The sequence below is a fragment of the Balaenoptera physalus genome (assembly GCF_965194825.1).
Source record: "Balaenoptera physalus genome assembly, chromosome: 14".
Classification (NCBI taxonomy): domain Eukaryota; kingdom Metazoa; phylum Chordata; class Mammalia; order Artiodactyla; family Balaenopteridae; genus Balaenoptera; species Balaenoptera physalus.
In genome coordinates this window covers 23,340,461-23,356,528 of record NC_138893.1, presented here as the reverse complement: position 1 = coordinate 23,356,528, position 16,068 = coordinate 23,340,461, and the positions used below count along the sequence as shown (strand labels likewise).

The window sequence follows — 16,068 nt, the reverse complement described above, 5'->3', positions numbered from 1 at the left end:
TGGTGTCGCCTGCCCTAAGGGAGCAGCGCGCACATCTCTCGTCTCCCAGTGGACACTGTCCAAACCGGCGCCGTGGAAAGGCGGCCACGCGGCTGAGATGCACCTTCAGAGCCTTGAGAGCCGTCCTGGACACGCGGTCACAGCCATCTGCATCGACCGGGTGGACAGAACCTAGTGCCACCGTTACTGTTGGAGGCTACTTGTCATCTTTCACTGCACTGTCCGCGCGTCTCCCGTTACCAGCGGCCGTTTCATTTCCGCGGACGGCCTGGCGCGGAGGGTGGGCTGGGGACACCCCACCGACCCCACCGACCACAGCGCGCCTGCTGCCTTCAGCCGTCCGGTCCGGCGGCCCAGCCTCGCCGCTCTCCTCTCTGTGGGTCCGGCGCAGTCCGCACAGAGCCACGCGCTCCCACCGCAACTCCTGCCTGGGAGCAAGGGGGTCGCGCCCGGTCGAGCCCGGAGCAGCGCGCGGCCCCTTTAAGAAGCGCCGTCGAAGCAGGGCCGTGACGTCATAGGGGTGCGGGAGGAGTCAGTGCGCAGCCGCGGCGTGGGGTGAGGCGGGGCGGCCGCTGACTGACAGGAGCGTGGCTGCGAGCGGCCGAGGCCGGCGCGGGAGCGCCCCGCGCAGGCCCCGCCCCTCAGGCCCTGCCTCGATTCCACACCCCGCCCCTCCCACACCCTCTCCGCCCTCCCCACAGTCCCCGCCCCCTCAGTCTCACCCCGCCCATATGCCCCTCCCCTCCCAAGTCCCCGCCCCTCCCCGCCCCTCATATCCCTGTTCCGCCCCCCTCAGGCTCCGCCCTGCCCCTCGTATCCCCGTCCCACCTCCCGCAGGCCCCGCCTCCGAAGCCTGCCCCGCCCCCTCGCGGTCCCGCCCCACCCCCGCCGTCGCCCCGCCCCCGGCCCGGGCGGGCCTCGTCTCAGAGATCGGCGGCGGCGGCGCTGCGGGAGCTCCGGCGGCCGCGAACCTAATGGCTGCGAGCGGGCCGCGGTGAGCGCGGGCGGAGAGCGACGGGCGTGGGGCTGCGGAGAGCGAGAGCGAGCGCGGCCGGACCCTGGCCAGGCCCCGCCCGACCGGCCGAGCCCGCGATGCGCCCCGGGGTCGCCCCCCGGCGCAGCTGACGCCGCGGCCCGCGGAGACCCCGGCCGGTCGGCCCCGGAGAGCGGCCACCCCGGCCCAGGCCGCGATGGCGGGGAAGGCAGCCGCCCCGGGCACCGCGGTGCTGCTGGTCACGGCCAACGTGGGCTCGCTCTTCGACGACGTAAGTGCGGCGCCGGACGCGGGACCCTGGACCCCGGACCCTGAGCCCCGGGACCCCGGACCCCGGTCCTGAAGCCCGAAATCCCGGGACCCAGACACTGACCCCACAGCCCCGGGACCCCGGACTCAGGCCTGAAGCCTGGGACCCTGAGACTCTGGGACCCTGGGACCCTGGGACCCAGACACTGAGTCCTGAGCTCTGGGACCCTGGAACCGAGACACTGAGACTTGAGCCCTGGACCCAGGACCCCAGCCCTGAACCCTGGCCCTGGGCCCTGGAATCCTGGTCTCCTGGTCTCCAAGTCCCAGCCTTCACCCTCCATAGGTTGAACCCAGAGCCCAGTCCCCGAACCCAGGTCCCTAAACAGCAGTCCTAATCCCTGTCCAAGGTCCCCAAATCCCGGCCCCCGAACCCTAGTCCGAGGGCCCTATACCCTGAACCTGGTCCCAACCCTGGTACTGAATTTTGTCCCCAGAAGCTCAGCCCTGAATCCTGGTTCCCAAACCGCAGCCCGTGTCTCCCGAGCCCCAACCCCTGACTTCTGGCCTCTGACTCCCGACCCTCCGTGGCCCTTGCCCCTGCCCGTCTGCCTGCTTTGTCTGCAGAGCTGTCTGTGGCTGCTTGGAGGTGTAGGCACCCTCATGTTACCTTGTAACTTAGTATCTCTCTAGTTCTCAAACAAGGGGTTTCTGTTGAAAGCCCTGGAGGACTTTACGTTTCTTGTCTGTTAAAGAGAAAGATGAAAGAAGCTTTTCAAGGCCAGAGAAAAGGATGCTGACTGCCCAAGTCCTTTACCTTCTGGGACCTCCCACCCAGGCACCCGAGGCCTTTGGGAGAAGAGTCTGCCAAGGCCCGGCGCTCCCCCGGCTCCCCAGGCAGGCCGAGGCTGACCTAGTTCGGCGTTGCAGCCACGGTGCCACCCCGCTGTTGGTACTTATACTGCCAACCCAAATAAAGCAGAATGCGGCTCCAAGTGGCGTGCTTGTTTAAGGAAAAAGGGTGATGGCCCAGATGGAGCCTGAGGCGGCCTCGCGCTACCCGCCCCCTCCTCCCCCAGCCCCTCCCGAGGTGAGCAGTGGGTGCGGCCACTGACCGCGCAGACCACTGATGCAAACATGACTTGCATCCCTGCCTCTTGCGAGCCTCCCTTTGCTGGCAGCGAGCACGGGTGGGATGTTTCTGTAGGCTAAGTTCATGTACAGGCGAGGTGTGATTTTATTAATCAAAGGTAGGCGCTATTTCTGTGTTTTTCTTATTTTAACTTCCAAGCGCCGTGTATTATACCCCCCTGCTGGAGATGAACTGCTGGCCCTCTGACTTGGGCACGGACAGGACAACTTTATCTAGTTTCGTGATTGATCATTTTCTACAAAAGTGCCCGGTATGGGTGTGTGTCTGTATATTTAGCATTCTATTCTCGGCTTTGCAGTAACATCCACGCTAACATGGTTTGACTCAGATGATTCAGATCCGTTAGCTGTGGCTTCAAAGCCTCAGAAATGTCAGGAAAATTAAGCACGGTGGGGGCATTTCAGTCTCAAAGGGAGAAGAATTTTGCTGTGCAAACATTCTTTCCAGTAATCTTTGATTCCAAGTTATAGCATTTTTGTTGTGTTCTGACTGTATACACACACTTCTCTCTGTGGACGTTAAAGTGGATCACTTAATTTACTTTTGTTTAGCAACAGGTTCTCTCCGAGTTTTCATTTTTCTTAAAGGCTGTATGGAGTTTTGCATCTTGTTTGTATCGGGAAGGAACCTTTGTTTTGGTAAGCAGTGCGTGGGTTAATTCTGCAAGGTGGCTTTTGACTTAAGGGCCAGTAGAGACATATCTGTCCTCACCCACAGCTTTCTTCATGTGTGCAGCTCCGTCTGGGGCCGTTCTTCCTCAGTGGCCTGGAAAAGCAGGGGTGGGTGTTAACCAGTCCCCTGTAGCATGGCCGGTGAAAGCAGCCGATTCTTGAGTGAAGGACATTTTAACTCCTTGGTTTATAGTAGGTTTCAGAAGAGCTGCTTGCTGACTCTGTCTTTGTGTGACGTGTGCCCCTGTTGACCAACTATTCAGACGGTGGCCCGGCCTGCGCAGGGATTTGTTCTTGCCCAGTTTCATCGTCTGGAAACCAAGCTCCACTGTGTGGCCAGGCCTCACAGTGTGTGGCATTGGCCTCTTCCTGGAGGGTACGGGCCGAGGAGAGGGGGTCTGAGTTAGAAACAGACAGGCTCTGCTGGGAAGGGCAGGCACTGTTGCCTTTTGTGCTCAAGTGGCAGGTGATACGTGTCTGCTTCCGTAGTTTCGTGGTCTCCCCTCGCTACCTCTTCGCCTTCAGAGGCGATCCCGTTAAAGCTCTGGATGTGGACTTTCACCATGGTTTGGCCCTGACGTCCTGAGACGCACAGGGCGTCTTGTCTGGCAGGCAGCTCTTTCCTCGTCTGCCCGCCCGGCCTGGTTGGGTCTGGGATAGCGCGGCCACTTTAGTCCCCACACAGGGCCCTCGGGTTGCTCCTCGCCCTGTGATGTTACACACGAGGGGGTGGTCACTGCCCACAGTACACTGGTTCTCAAACTTTTACCCCTTACCCCCTTAGAAATTCTGGAGAGCCCCACAGAGTCCTTGGTCTCGTCGGTCGTAACCACCAGTGTTTGCCAGGTCAGTGGGTAGACCCTGAGGCAAGTGGAAACTGAGACAGTTTCAGGAGCTCTCAGAAGGGTGATGTCATCGCATGTCACAGCCCTGGAAAGCTCCGCCGTTCATGCCTGAGACAGCGGGATGGAAAGCGAGCCGCGGTGCTGCACTGCTGAGGGCATAGCCGGGACCTGCCGAAGCCCTGACCTCCAGGGCCCCTGTCTGAGCTGGGGCCCGTCCTGAGCCTGCGGGGAGGGGCCTGGCCTGGCTGGGCTGCCTGGGCCTGTTCCAGGGGGCCCCCAGAGAGCCCGGAGCTCTTCCCGGCGGTCCCCAGTCGGACTGTGCTGTCACCCTCCCCATCCTGTTGCTGGCAAGGGGTGGCTAGGGTTGCATACCTAATTGCTTTGCTTGAGATGGCTGGCTTTCTGACAAGGGAGGTTTCTAGCTTTTGGTTCTTTACGTGGTTTTGTTGTTGTTGTTGTTTTGCTAGAAGTGAACTGAGAAGGTGGATTCTTGCAGGCTGTCGTTTCAGAACTCAGTCCCACCCTTACATGGTAAGACTGTTTCTTGGGAAAGAGACGTAGCCAAGCGGTAGGATTCTGAGAGCGCAGCTCGCTCTTGGGTGTCTGCCTGGAGGGCCGTTGTCCCGCTGCGTGTTCGGAGCTAAATGTCAGTTTGGAGCTGGTTCCCTTTTTGCCGGGCCAGCTCCTGAGCGGCCCCTCTTTCCGCCTGGACCTGGGGATGGCAGCTGGCTGCGCACGCGGCTCTGTGTCGGGGGTCCACGAGCCCTTCCCCTGGGCTGGGCCCCTCGGGCACTTGTCCTTCTCTCTCCAGCACCATCAGTTTTGCCCTTTAGCCCCTGCTGTCATCCCACCCCGAAAGCCCCCTGGCCCTGTGTCCCCCTGCAGCTCCTGGGGTGTCCTCTGTCTCCCCCGCCCCGGCCCCGGGTGTAGGGCCTCCCCGCCCCGGCCCAGGGTGCCGGGGCGGCCCTCTGGGGCCTCATGCGGGGCCAGCCTCGGGTCCGGGCCTTCTCACTTGCTCTGACGCTGTGGATCCCTCCACTTCTTTGAGGAATTTCGTTTGACCTCAGTGAAGCCGTCACTCACACGCGTGGACTTCACCGTGTCAAGTGTAGACTCAGTGGTTTTCAGTGTGTTCACAGAGCTGTGCGACTATCACCGCAGTCAGTTGTAGAACTTGTTTTGTACCTGAAAAAGAAACTCCGTGTGCCTTAGCCGCGCCCCGCCCCCCCCAGTTCCCTCCGTCTCCCCTGAAACCCCCTCCCCGGAGAATCACCAGTCTGCTTCCTGTCTCTGTGCCTCTGCCTCTTCTGGATGTTTCGTGTAAGCGGCATCACGCGCGCAGCCTTTTGCGTCTGGTACCGTGCTTTCAGAGCTCAGCACGTCACTCCTGTTGGTGGCCGAGCACCGCTCCTCTGTACGGCTGTGCCCTGCTGTTTATCCAGCGCCACGTGAGGGGTATTTGGGCAGCCCGCGCCTCTGGGCTGCCGTGGGCATTGGCTTACAAGTCTTGGTGTGGACGGGTTTTGCTTCTCCTGGGCACGTTCCTGGGGTGGGGACTGCTGGGTCTGCGGTGACTCGTGTTTAACCTCTTGAGGAACTGCCCACTGTTTCCCCGTGTCGGCCCCGTTCTGTGTTCCCACCGGCGGCGCACGAGGGTTCCGATTTCTCCACGTGCTCCAGTGCCAGGTGTTACCTGTCTTCTCTCGAGGACTTGCATTGGGCCCCCCACCTCCCGGCCTCCTGGGGAGATAGTTTCTCTAGATGCAGGTCTTTCACTAGCATCTCAGTGCGGATGCCCAGGAGGCAGGGAGGAGACCCAGACCCAGTGGGGACCGCCTCCCTCCTCCTGCCTTTGCCTGGGAAGGTCCAGCGCTTTCGGCCAGTGCCGTGAAGCAGGGGCCGGTTCTCGTCAAAGACGTTGGGTTTTCTGAATTTCGGAGGCGGCGGTTCCTCTACTGTCCATGCAGCCCCTGAAGTCCCCAAGGGCTCCGCTGTGCTGGGGCAGGGGTGGGACTGAGCGGGCCAGGCCTCTTCGCAGGCCCCCCTCCGGGCTCCCCCTGCCCCTGTCCCATGGGGATGGCCGCGGGGAGGTGTCTCCACATTCTTCTGGCATTACTGCCTCTGACCTGAGACCTCAGTGTCCTTTCTCTGTGAGAATTTGGTCTGTTTGCCCGAGTTGGGGACTCTCTGTAGATGGGGGCCTGCCCGTCCCGTGCCCAGGGTGGTGGGGTCAGAGGAGTCGGTGGGCTCATACTGGTGGCATTTCAGCACTGCTTCCTCCGCGCTGGGAAGCCCTGCCTGCACCCCGCACGCCTCCACGCAGCCCGACGAGCTCCTGTCAGGCCTGCCTTGGATGCGGCTGGAATTTAAACCGACGTGCAGTCATCCGTTTAGGGCCATGCCTGCCTCCTGGTCCCTCCTGCCCTCGTCCCCGATCTCTGCCGGCCCTGGATCGGCCGCGGGAGTGCACTTTCATCTGCAGTGCTTCCTGCATTTACTGGCTCTGGAGATGCTGAGGGAGGCTTTACATTACTGGTGGGGGAGGCACTTCTTAGGTGTGAAGTCTCAAATGCTTTGCTTGTCTTGAGTCCAGCGGAGTGAGCACTGCCGGGGGACCTGCTGGACAGCCCTGGTGGATGCTGATACAGGGCGCATTCACGTCCACTGCCTCTCAGCCCGCGCCACTCCGCGAGCTCACGCTCCGGGCCCACGTCGTGAACTCCCTCAGCACGGGGACTGCGTGCCCTAATGGGAGCAAGCGGGCAGGGGAGGAGGGGCCGGCGCTGCTGCCCTGGGGTCGTCTCTGGTGGGCGTCTCTTTCTGGGGAGAGAGGCCCCTGCTGGGGGTGGTGCCATGTGCGTCGGGTGTGATTCGGAAGTTACAGGACTCGGACCAGGTCTGCCTGCCCGCAGCTTGCCCTTGTTTATAGAGCCCCCTGTTTGACCCGAAGGGAGGGATGCGGAAGCCAGGGGGGCTGCCTGGGGGAGGGGGCAGGGTTTGCTAAGGTACTACGGTGGGGTGACTTCTTAAACGTTGACCTCCTCAGTGTTTGCCCCGGCGGGCGGGCGGGAGCATCTCGTGTTGGGAGGTGAGCTTGGTCCAGGAATGGGGTCCAGTAGGTGGGGGTCAGCACAGGGCCAGGAGGCTAGTCAGAAAGGCAACGAAGGGTCTGAGCGGCGTCTCGGTCACCTGTCTGTTGTCGCTTCTCGGGACGCGGCCCTGCTCTCCCTGTGTTTCTACGGGGCGGGGAGGGGGACCCTTCTGATGTGAGTGAGCTGAAGGAGGATGATCGTGGGCCCGGGGAGGAGAGGAGTGGAGAGAATGTGGCGAGTGCCCCAGGTGGACACGGAGGTGACTTTCGGCTTCTCCCTTTTGTTGCTGCTTCGGGTAATCGGGGCACACGGGACTCTCCTGTCTGAGCCTGAGAAGTGTCCAGACGTGAGCTCCTCTGCAGGCTGGGGCTGGGCGGGTCCACTCCCAGCGTGGCTCTGAGCTCGTCGGAGAGCTCGTCCTGACGAAGGTACCGCCGAGAATGCCATCGGGTCTCGTCTCTGGGGACGAGCGAGGGGGAAGCAGCAGCTCGTCTGGGATGTCTGGAGTGTGGGACCAGCACAAAGCCACCACCCAGCCGTGTGACTCCAGAGTTGGAGGGGGCGGGGTAGCCTGTGGGACCCCCGTCCACATGCGTCTGGGGAAGGCCGGGCACATGTGGGCCTCTGTTTGGGAGCACCCAGGCCCTTGTTTAGTCATGGTCCCTGCGTCTGCTTGGCCTCTGGTGATTAGACCTGTTTTCTAAAACTTAAATTTTGAGTTTACGAGGCTTCTTTTGGGAGATGGATGTGGCCCTGGGACAGGGCATCCCCTTGGATCTGCTGCGCTGCGGGGGGCGGGGGGCAGTGTGGAGGGCTCACGGCGCCATCGTAGGAGGCGGTGAGCAGGGTGAGCGGGGCTGGAGCAGCGAGGTCCGTGGAGGCGTGGCGTGCGCTGTGCACACCTGACCTGAGATGCCCCAGGAGGCGGCTCGGCTGCACAGCTGTCGGAGTCTGAGGATTGGAGCAGGTCAGGGAGCGACCGGCCTCGCCCCGTGGCCGCTCTCTGTGCTCACACACAGCAGGGGGTTTCCTGGGCTGACGTTGTGCCTTGACTGTCAGGGAAGCACACTGGTGCCGACCAGGCTCAAGGAGTTTTGGTTTTCCCTTGAGTAAGAATAAGTCAACTCCATTTCTGGAAGCATGGCTGCGGGGTCGTGATGGGTCATTGTGACCTTAGGCCCTTTTTTCCTAGTCCTTTGCTGAGCAGAGCGCCCCGAGCTCTGGCCCTGTCCGAAGCACGCGGGACGCCTCCTGGGTCTCCGGGCGCTGCAGAGCCCACGCTGGGTCTTCATCTGTCTCCGTGTGCATCCTGGCCTGGTCACTTCATGTCGTGCTGGCCTTCCCGGCTCATCCGGCCTGCGAGCCTTGGAGCTGGTGTCTGGGGCTGCATCCTGGAGGTCGGGCGCCCCCGTGTCCCCCTTGACAGAGTGTGGCCACGGCCCTGCTTTCAAGACAGCCCTCAGACAGCCCTCCTTTTCTGCCCCGCCTCTCGGGGCTTCTGAATAATGAGCAGTTATTCTAGAAACTGAAAGGGCTTTGAAAGCAGAAGGCCCGGCTTGGGCCTGGGTCTCGGTGGAGGGCAGCTCCCCCTTTAGTGCCCGTGCAAGGCGGCGCCCTCCAGGGCCTGCGGGGACAAGCGGGGACACAGGGCAGCTCCACCTCCGTGCACGTGTGACGGGGCGTGTGATTCAGCCTCTTATGGCCACTTGCGCGTCAGGGAGTGCGGAACGACAGCGGCACAGTGGCCGCAGCGGGGCAAGGAGGGAATGGATGCCCTGGCAGTCGTGAGGCACCTGTGCTGGCGGGGCCCTCGTCCTCTCCTTCCCCACAAAGGCCTCCGTGGGTGGCAGTCTGGTCCTCACCTGCGTCCAGGGCTGAGCTGTGCTCGGGCTGCTTAGCCGGTCTGGCCCAGCTGCTCCCCGCCTGGGGTCCTGACATGTGGCTCCTGCCTTCGCCTCCCACGAGCACCTGCAGCTACACCGGTCCCCCCTGCCCGGACGGAACACGCGTCTCCGTGCTTTGGCCCAAGCCCCTCTTCTCCCAGGAGCCCCCCAGCCCCCGGGAAGGCAGGATCGCACCTCCCTCCCGGCACGGGTCACGGTGCCCAGCTCTGCTGCCTTGTCTGCTCCACACCCCTTCGCCACCTCCAGTAATTACAAGCTTTGGGCTTTTGTCATGTTTTATTACGTTCGGTTGTGCTGGCCTCTGACCAGCAGTGCAGGGGCGGGATTTGGGGCTCTGCCCCGATGAGCACAGGGGCAGAGCGGACGTGGCCGTAGGGAACCAGAGCTGCTGCCAGCCTGCTGGGTTGCTGGACCCCCTGTCAGAGCTGGGTGGGGGCTGAGTTGGGAAAGGCGCGTGCCCCACTGGCCTGGCACCTCGCGGGCACCGGGGGGCCAGCGTTAGAGCCACTCTCGGTGGTCGGTGGACAGGCCTGCGGATGCCTGGGCTCCGGCTGGGTTTTCCTCCTCGCTGGGACAGTCTGGTGGAGGCACGATTTGCATCTCACACGGTTCACCCAGCGTAAGTGTACGGTTCGATGGTCTTCAGAAAATATTTGCCATCGCTCAGCTGTCACCACGGTCCAGCTTGAAACACTGCCCTCCCGGCCTTTCGCAGAGCTCAGCCCCAGCCCCTGGGCTGCTCTCCCCTCCACCTGCCCTCACCACGGATCCCACAGCACGGACAGTCCGTGGCCCTCGTGGGGCTTCTCCTGCTGAGCGCTCTTGGGAGGATGCACCAGCAGTGGACGCGGGGTTGTTCCCGGCTGGGCTGCTGCGCGCGGCAGGGTGCAGCCTCTGGGTGCCAGGGCTGGTCGTGTGGCGGGTGAATGTTTACTCTTTCTGGGCACCGCTCACCTGCTGTCAGAGCGGCGGCTCCACTTCACGCCTCTGGCTGCGTGGGCTCCAGCTAAGTGTGCTCCGGCCCCTCCACGCCGGGCCACGCGCGCTGCCGTCCCTTTGATGGTGGGTGTGGGCAGAATCTCCCTGTGGTCGTCATTGGCATTTTCTGGCCTCTGCTTCTGAACAGTAGGCCTCCCACTCAGATGGACAGTTTGCCATGTTTGTGACGGTTTTTGGCAAACCGTTGACTGGGTTGACAGGGGTGGCTCCTTGGGGCTGTCGCCCTTCTCACTTCCTGGTGGGGGGCGGACAAAGGGTGCCAGAATCCCCACCAAGAGGCCTGCTTTGCCCAGGCAGAAGGGGGCTGTGGTCATGGCGCACCTCTGAGCACAGTTATGCGGGGGAGGCGGGGCGAGGATGCAGGCGCGGGGCCGCCGTCTCGGGCTCCGCCGTGGCCCGGTGTGGATGGTGGGATGGCACGTCTCCCTGCAGGGCTGGCGTGCTGGCCGAGTCCTACGCCCTCCCTGGAGGGTGCTGATTAGTCTGTTCGAGGGGGCAGTGGTGGCGAGGGCTCCCTGGAAGGGACTCGGGTGTTCTTCTCCCCGCCCACTGCCCCCGGACACGGGGGACGCCACCCCAGGTTAGGGGCAGAGCGTGCCTCTCCCAGGGAAATTCTTTTCTCCCAGCCCCTGAGGTGTGATGGCGCACCTGCGGGGCTGCCCTCCACCCCCTGCCCTTTGCCTTTCTCCCCCGGCTGAGTGGCTGTTAAGCCCAGTACAGGTCTCGGAACGTCTCCGGTAGGCCTGCTGGTGCATCGCCTGCCACCTGCCAGGCTGCCATCCCTCGGGGCCCTCACCTGGGCGGCGGGGACGCTCTCAGGTGGAGCGTCTCCGTGAAGCTGCCCAAGATCGCCTGCCTGTGGGACAGAAGCCCAGCCCTGCAGGTGCGTCACCTCCTGGCAGGCACGTGGCCGTCCTGGTCTGGGCTCGAGGTCCAGTGAGGACAGCGCCACCGCAGGACGGTGGGGGTGGGTGTCAGGTGCCAATGTTTGCAGCCACTTCACGGTAGAAGAGCAAGAGGCGCCACTTTGGCCTGTTCCTCCTTCAGGGAGAACCTTGTGTGACCGCAGAGGTGACAGGTCTTCGGGCTCTGAGAGGCCTGTCCCCAGCCTGGCCTGGCCTCCTGCCGTCTGTGTCACACCTGGCGGTCGTTTCTTTGCAGCTGGACTTCATGAAGGCCTTTGGGGGTGCAGCTCCCCGTGCTGGGGCCTGGCTGTCCTTGGGGGGCAGGGGGGCGTGTGCTCAGGGCCCACCTGCAAGGGGCTGCACTGGGGTCCATTTGGACCAGCGGCTTAGTTAGCTGCACTGCCCGTTAGTCCTGGGGTCCTGAGGACGAGTTGGGGGGCAGCTGCCCCGACCCCAGCACGGGCCCAAGCTCCGAGCACCGTAGCGTGCCTACGTGCGCTTTGGGGCGGCTGTCGGTGGTAGGGTGTTGAGTAGAGAGCTGGGCGGGGGGAGCTCTGGCCACGCGGGCGAGCCTGTGTGTGTGAAACAGACCTGGGTCGAGTGGTCCGTGCTTTGAAAACCGTCACGAGGCTCCCTCTGCGGCGTCCCCGGAGCCGCTGCACTGAGAGGCCGCTGCGGAGGCTTGGGAGCGGACAGCCCCTCCTCTCCTAGTTTGCCTGACGATGCCCCGGGTGCTTTCAAGTCCTGTACCTATTCTGGCTCCCAGGGCTTCATTGGGTGCCCGAGGGGGCACCTACTGTGTCCAGTTCAGGGCAGAGCACGCTCTATGTTCGATATATTGTAATTTGGGGTGATGTGGGCTTTACTTTCAGTTGGATTCGTTCTGTTAAGAATGACATCTGTCCAAGTAACAAACAAATTTGTGGGGACATGTGTTTTGCTTTTATTTTCTCCTTCATCACTGTGACGGTTTTTCAGATCTGTTGCAACTTCCTGTTTTTGCTGTAGCACGACCGCTCCCCTCGCCGCTGCGTCCAGGCGGGGCGCGCTGTGTGCGGTCCAGGCGGGAGGTGGCAGGCTGGGCCGTGAGGGGCGAGGGTCGTGGTTAGTAGTGGTGCTGACAGAACGTGGGTGAGCGGCCAGAGCTGACCAGCAGGGGAACCAGAGCAGGGCCCGGGGGCCCCTCTGGGGGCTGTCTCACCAGGGCAGGCGGCGTCTCACCTCGGCTGCTGAACCCCTGCCCCCCAGGACTCCAGCCTTACATACGGGGCCCGGGGGACGCTTGGCGCTTCTGGGGGGCGTTCGGGCTCCCAGGTTCCATGGGGTTCTGCTGCGTCCCCGGGTTCAGCCTCAGCCGAGATTGCAGGCGCACAGTGACACGGGGACCAGGAGGGCTTGTCTTTAAGGGCTCCTAGTAGCGCGGCCCCAGGGGCCCCGGGCTCCCGCGTCTCTCCAGAGCCGGGCCCTCTTCCAGGGGCTGGAGCCTCCGCAGGCGGCACCCGGGGCCTCCCCTCCCCACGCCGCGCTCCCGCCAGCCTGGCCGCCAGGCCCGTCTGGGGCGTCCTCTGAACTGGCGCGCGTGGCGGCCGAGCGCTGGGAGCGGCCTCCCCGAGGCCCCTCGCGTGGCGTGCTGTTCCCTGGCCCCGCACCTCCCGCGCCTTCCCCATCCATCCTTGACTGAGGCAGGAGGGGGGGTCGGCGGGAAGCGGCCCTGAGTCCGCAGCTCAGGGAGAGGCCCAGGCTGGAGAGCAGCTGAGGTCACGGGCAGGTGGAGGCCCGGAGAGCTGAGGAGGGTGAGGAGGGCCCCGGGAGGGCCGTTTGGGGAGTTCGAGGAGGAGTATCTCGGGAAGGGCGTGCTGGGGGTCTCAGGCGCGGGGCCCGGGCGGCCCCAGGAGCCGACAGGTCCGACTGCGTGTAGCCTGAGGCGCCTGCCCGTCACCAGGGCTTTGCCCTCCGGGGCAGGGCGCCTCTGTCCTGGCCGTCCAGGGACGGGCACAGCCCACCTTCAGGGCACAGGGGACCTTGCACCGGGCCGCCTGGCTCACGGCTTGTGCGCGGGGCCCAGGCTGCCCCAGCTGCCGAGCGTAAGCAGGAGGTGAACAGGGATCTGGGTGGTGACTCGGGGTGGCTTAGGATGCCCAGAGATGCCCTGAGCACAGAGACCACGGAGGGTCCCCTGGGGCGAGAAGCAGGGGCCGGGCCTGAAGGCTTTGGGAGAAGTAAGGAAGGGGGGCCCGTTGGGGCCACTGTGGGGCAGGAGCAGTGGCAGGAAACGGGGAGCTGGGTGTGCTGGGGAAGCCACGTGGCCGGCGTGGGTGGTGAGCGGCGTGGCGTGGCCGGCGTGGGTGGTGAGCGGCGGAAGCCTAGCGCTGCAGGTTGAGAGGCCGTGTGCCTCTGATTGTGCAGGAGCCCCTGCTTCTGTAGTGCACGGGGGACGCAGCTGGTGACGCAGCTCCTGCAGCCGGCGGGAGGAGGCCCTGAGGTGGGGTGCTGCCCCGGCCGCCCGTCTCCCGCACAGGCCTTGGGTGCGGACAGTCGGCTCTCTCCTCCAGGGAGCTGCCGGGGACCTGTCTGTATTTTTTAACGACTGATAAGTGAGTCAGTCCGGAAAGGGAAGAAGGGGGCACTCAGGGCTGGGCCCAGCCGGGAGGGTGAGGAGCTCTGAGCCACTCAGGGAGATGCAGCCAGAGATTATTGGCGCCCCCAGAGGTGCACCCCGAGGTGTACGGGAGGGGCCGTGGAGGATGGGGTCCGTCGGGAATGGCGCTCGAGGAACCCGGGACGGCAGAGCGGAAGCACCGACGTGTGTGCTTTCCATTGCTATTTTTCCAGTACAGTAAAACTCCACTGAGAAATGTAAAAATTGATGCTAGTTCCTAGGAGAAAATTGACGTCTGTGAGCCTTGATAACCTTGACAATTTTAGTTTCCTCTAATGAGAAAGAGTGCGTGGTGTGACCCACAGAGGCTCTGAACTGTCTCCTCTGTACTCTGCACCGTGTTGCCGTCAGCGCTACCAGCCCGGACAGACCGCAGAAGGATTTCAGCGTTTTGTGGCAATGGCTACATTCCGAACCTGTGCCGTGTGAAAACAGAGTTCTAACTTTGTTCTGTCAGAGAATGGACACCCCCTTACTGCTGGGAGGAGCCGCCTGGGGGTCTGCGGGAGCCTCTGGTGCCCAGCGGGCGGCGGAACTGGGCACCCGTGCTGGGCCTGCTCCCTCGGGAAGGAGGGGGGCACCCGGGCCCAGACACCTGTCGCGGCGTCCGTGTGCCCTGGGGCGCAGAGCTTGGGGCGGAGGCACCCCCAGGCCAGCCCTTCCTTGTTGCAGGCGGGCCGCCGAGTCCCTGTGCTGAGGTCACAAAGCGCGTGGGTCCTGGGGCAGTCCCGCCGCTCCCACCCTGCGCTGCATCCCCTCTCGATGTCGCGCGACTTCCTTGGCGTTGTAGCTGCCGCGGGATCCGCTCTCCCGCACACAGCGCACTGCCTTCGCGGGGGGACCCCGAGGGCCAGTGAGCACCTGTTTCCTGCGGTCACAGTGCCGAGCCCGGGCCTCCCCGCTCGCCTGCGCAGAGCCCCTGGCGTCTGGAGGGCCCGGCCCACGGGCTGGTGTGAGCCGCCGTCCAGCGCGCCTGGGCAGTGTCACGTGCCTGTGTGTCGTGTCCAGCCCACGCACATGTGTGTGCGCGTCACACACATGCACGTGCATCCACGCCTCCAGTGATGTGGGGGCGCCTGGTAATCACATCGCACCAGCTGTTGGTTCTGTCAGATGGGTATGACATGGCGTCTGTTATCATTTACTTTGTTACCCTGGTTGCTTGTAGTATCATTTTTGAGCCTTTTTCCTTGGATTTTCCAGGATCTCTGTTTTGGAATTATGTAGCTCCTATGGATCTTGTATCTAAATTATTGATAGAGTTATTTGGACAGGGAGGTGATCATAGGGTTTGTAGAAGAGCTACTATTCTTTTTGTTACTGACACTGTCATTTGGGGTCATTTATCTCCTCAGGGCTGCGATTACACAGAAGTCCAGGGAGGTCTTATTTGTATAGGACTCTTGACCGCAATTTCTTTCCTGTATCTCGTGTTGTGTTCACCAAATTTTGCAACTTCCTTGTGTTTTTTCTTCCCTGTGCCGTGATACTGTTTGGAAGTCCCTGACCAGAGATTTGGTCAGCCTACCCGCCTGAAAGCACTCGGAGTTCCCGAGCGCTCCTGCTCACTTGGTCCAAGGGCATCTTTCTGTTTCCTGCCGCGGGTGGCTTCCTCGGACCTGAGACCTGGGCAGCCTCGGGCAGTGCGCTTGGGACCTGCTGATGAAGTAGGAGTCTCTGTCTCTGGCCGGGGGCAGATGAGTGCGCTTGGAGCAGGTAAACTTAGGGATGAGTGTCGGCCCTGGGAGCAACCCCTCCACAGGAGAGGCCCTTTCCTGCTGTCCCCCAGCACCAGCCGTGAGTGGCCCCAGTGCTGTGCCTGGAGGATTCCAGGCTCCTGGAGGCTCCTTAGCTTGAATGAGAGACTGCAGAAATCTGAAGGCAACGTCCATTTGTCACTTTGGGGCTTAGTTTGCTCCTTTTGTGTAGGGCTGAGTAGATTGTCTCTTCTGGCTCTTTCGCGAGTTGGTGTGACTGTGGGGTGGCGAGGGACGCCACCGGGGGCCTGCAGGCCCGCTGTTTGTCAGCCTTGGGTTGTGATGGTCCTGAGGTCAGACCGCATCCAAGTTAAAAGGTGAGCGAGAGCGAGTCTGGCCTGCAGTGGGCGAGGGCCACCTGGAGCTCTGTGTCAGTTTTCTGTCTGACACGGGGGGCTGAGTGCAGGGTCACAACCTCAAATGGGCTTTTTACCCCGGGTGTCTGTCAGAGCACAGAAGCCGCTGCCCCGGCTGCCCTCCTGGTCCCCCGCGGCCTGGCTGGTGGGGTGCCCGGCTGAGCCCTCCGAGATGGGCCTCCATCCCCTCCTGCTTCAGTCACTGCTTTCCCAGGGAGCCTGTTACTGCGAAAGTGAGCAGGTCCTCGCCCACGATGAATCACAAAATAAGGGGTGATTGAACATACATGTGACAACCAAGACTTTTTAGCTTATAGAAGAAGCAGCCTGGTTGCCAGACGTCGAGTTTCTGCAGGGCGGGCAGGGGACTTCAGAGGTCCCCTTCCCTGGGCGGTCCTTCCTGCCCGCCACCCGTGCGTCCTACTCTGCCCCGCGAGGCTCTCGCTCCACGGAGAGGGGTAGCGCCCTGATCGGGGTGGTCCCG

The 16,068-nt window shown here is 62.9% G+C and overlaps 1 protein-coding gene across 11 annotated transcripts in view; it reads left to right on the top strand.

The window, feature by feature from the left end:
* Positions 1-897: 897 nt before the first annotated feature.
* INPP5A (inositol polyphosphate-5-phosphatase A) overlaps positions 898-16,068 on the top strand; it is a 182,259-nt gene continuing 167,088 nt past the window's right edge. For 4 of the 11 annotated variants that reach the window (XM_082424873.1, XM_082424875.1, XM_082424877.1 and 1 more), the window contains exon 1: positions 898-1,265. Coding sequence is in view for 10 of the 11 variants with exons in the window: in XM_082424875.1 (XP_082281001.1) it covers positions 1,191-1,265 (75 nt within the window). In the remaining variant the exon portion in view is untranslated. Of the gene's footprint in view, positions 1,266-2,506; positions 2,647-16,068 lie in introns of those variants that run through there. The other 7 variants (XM_082424878.1, XM_082424872.1, XM_082424876.1 and 4 more) reach the window with 5 other exon arrangements.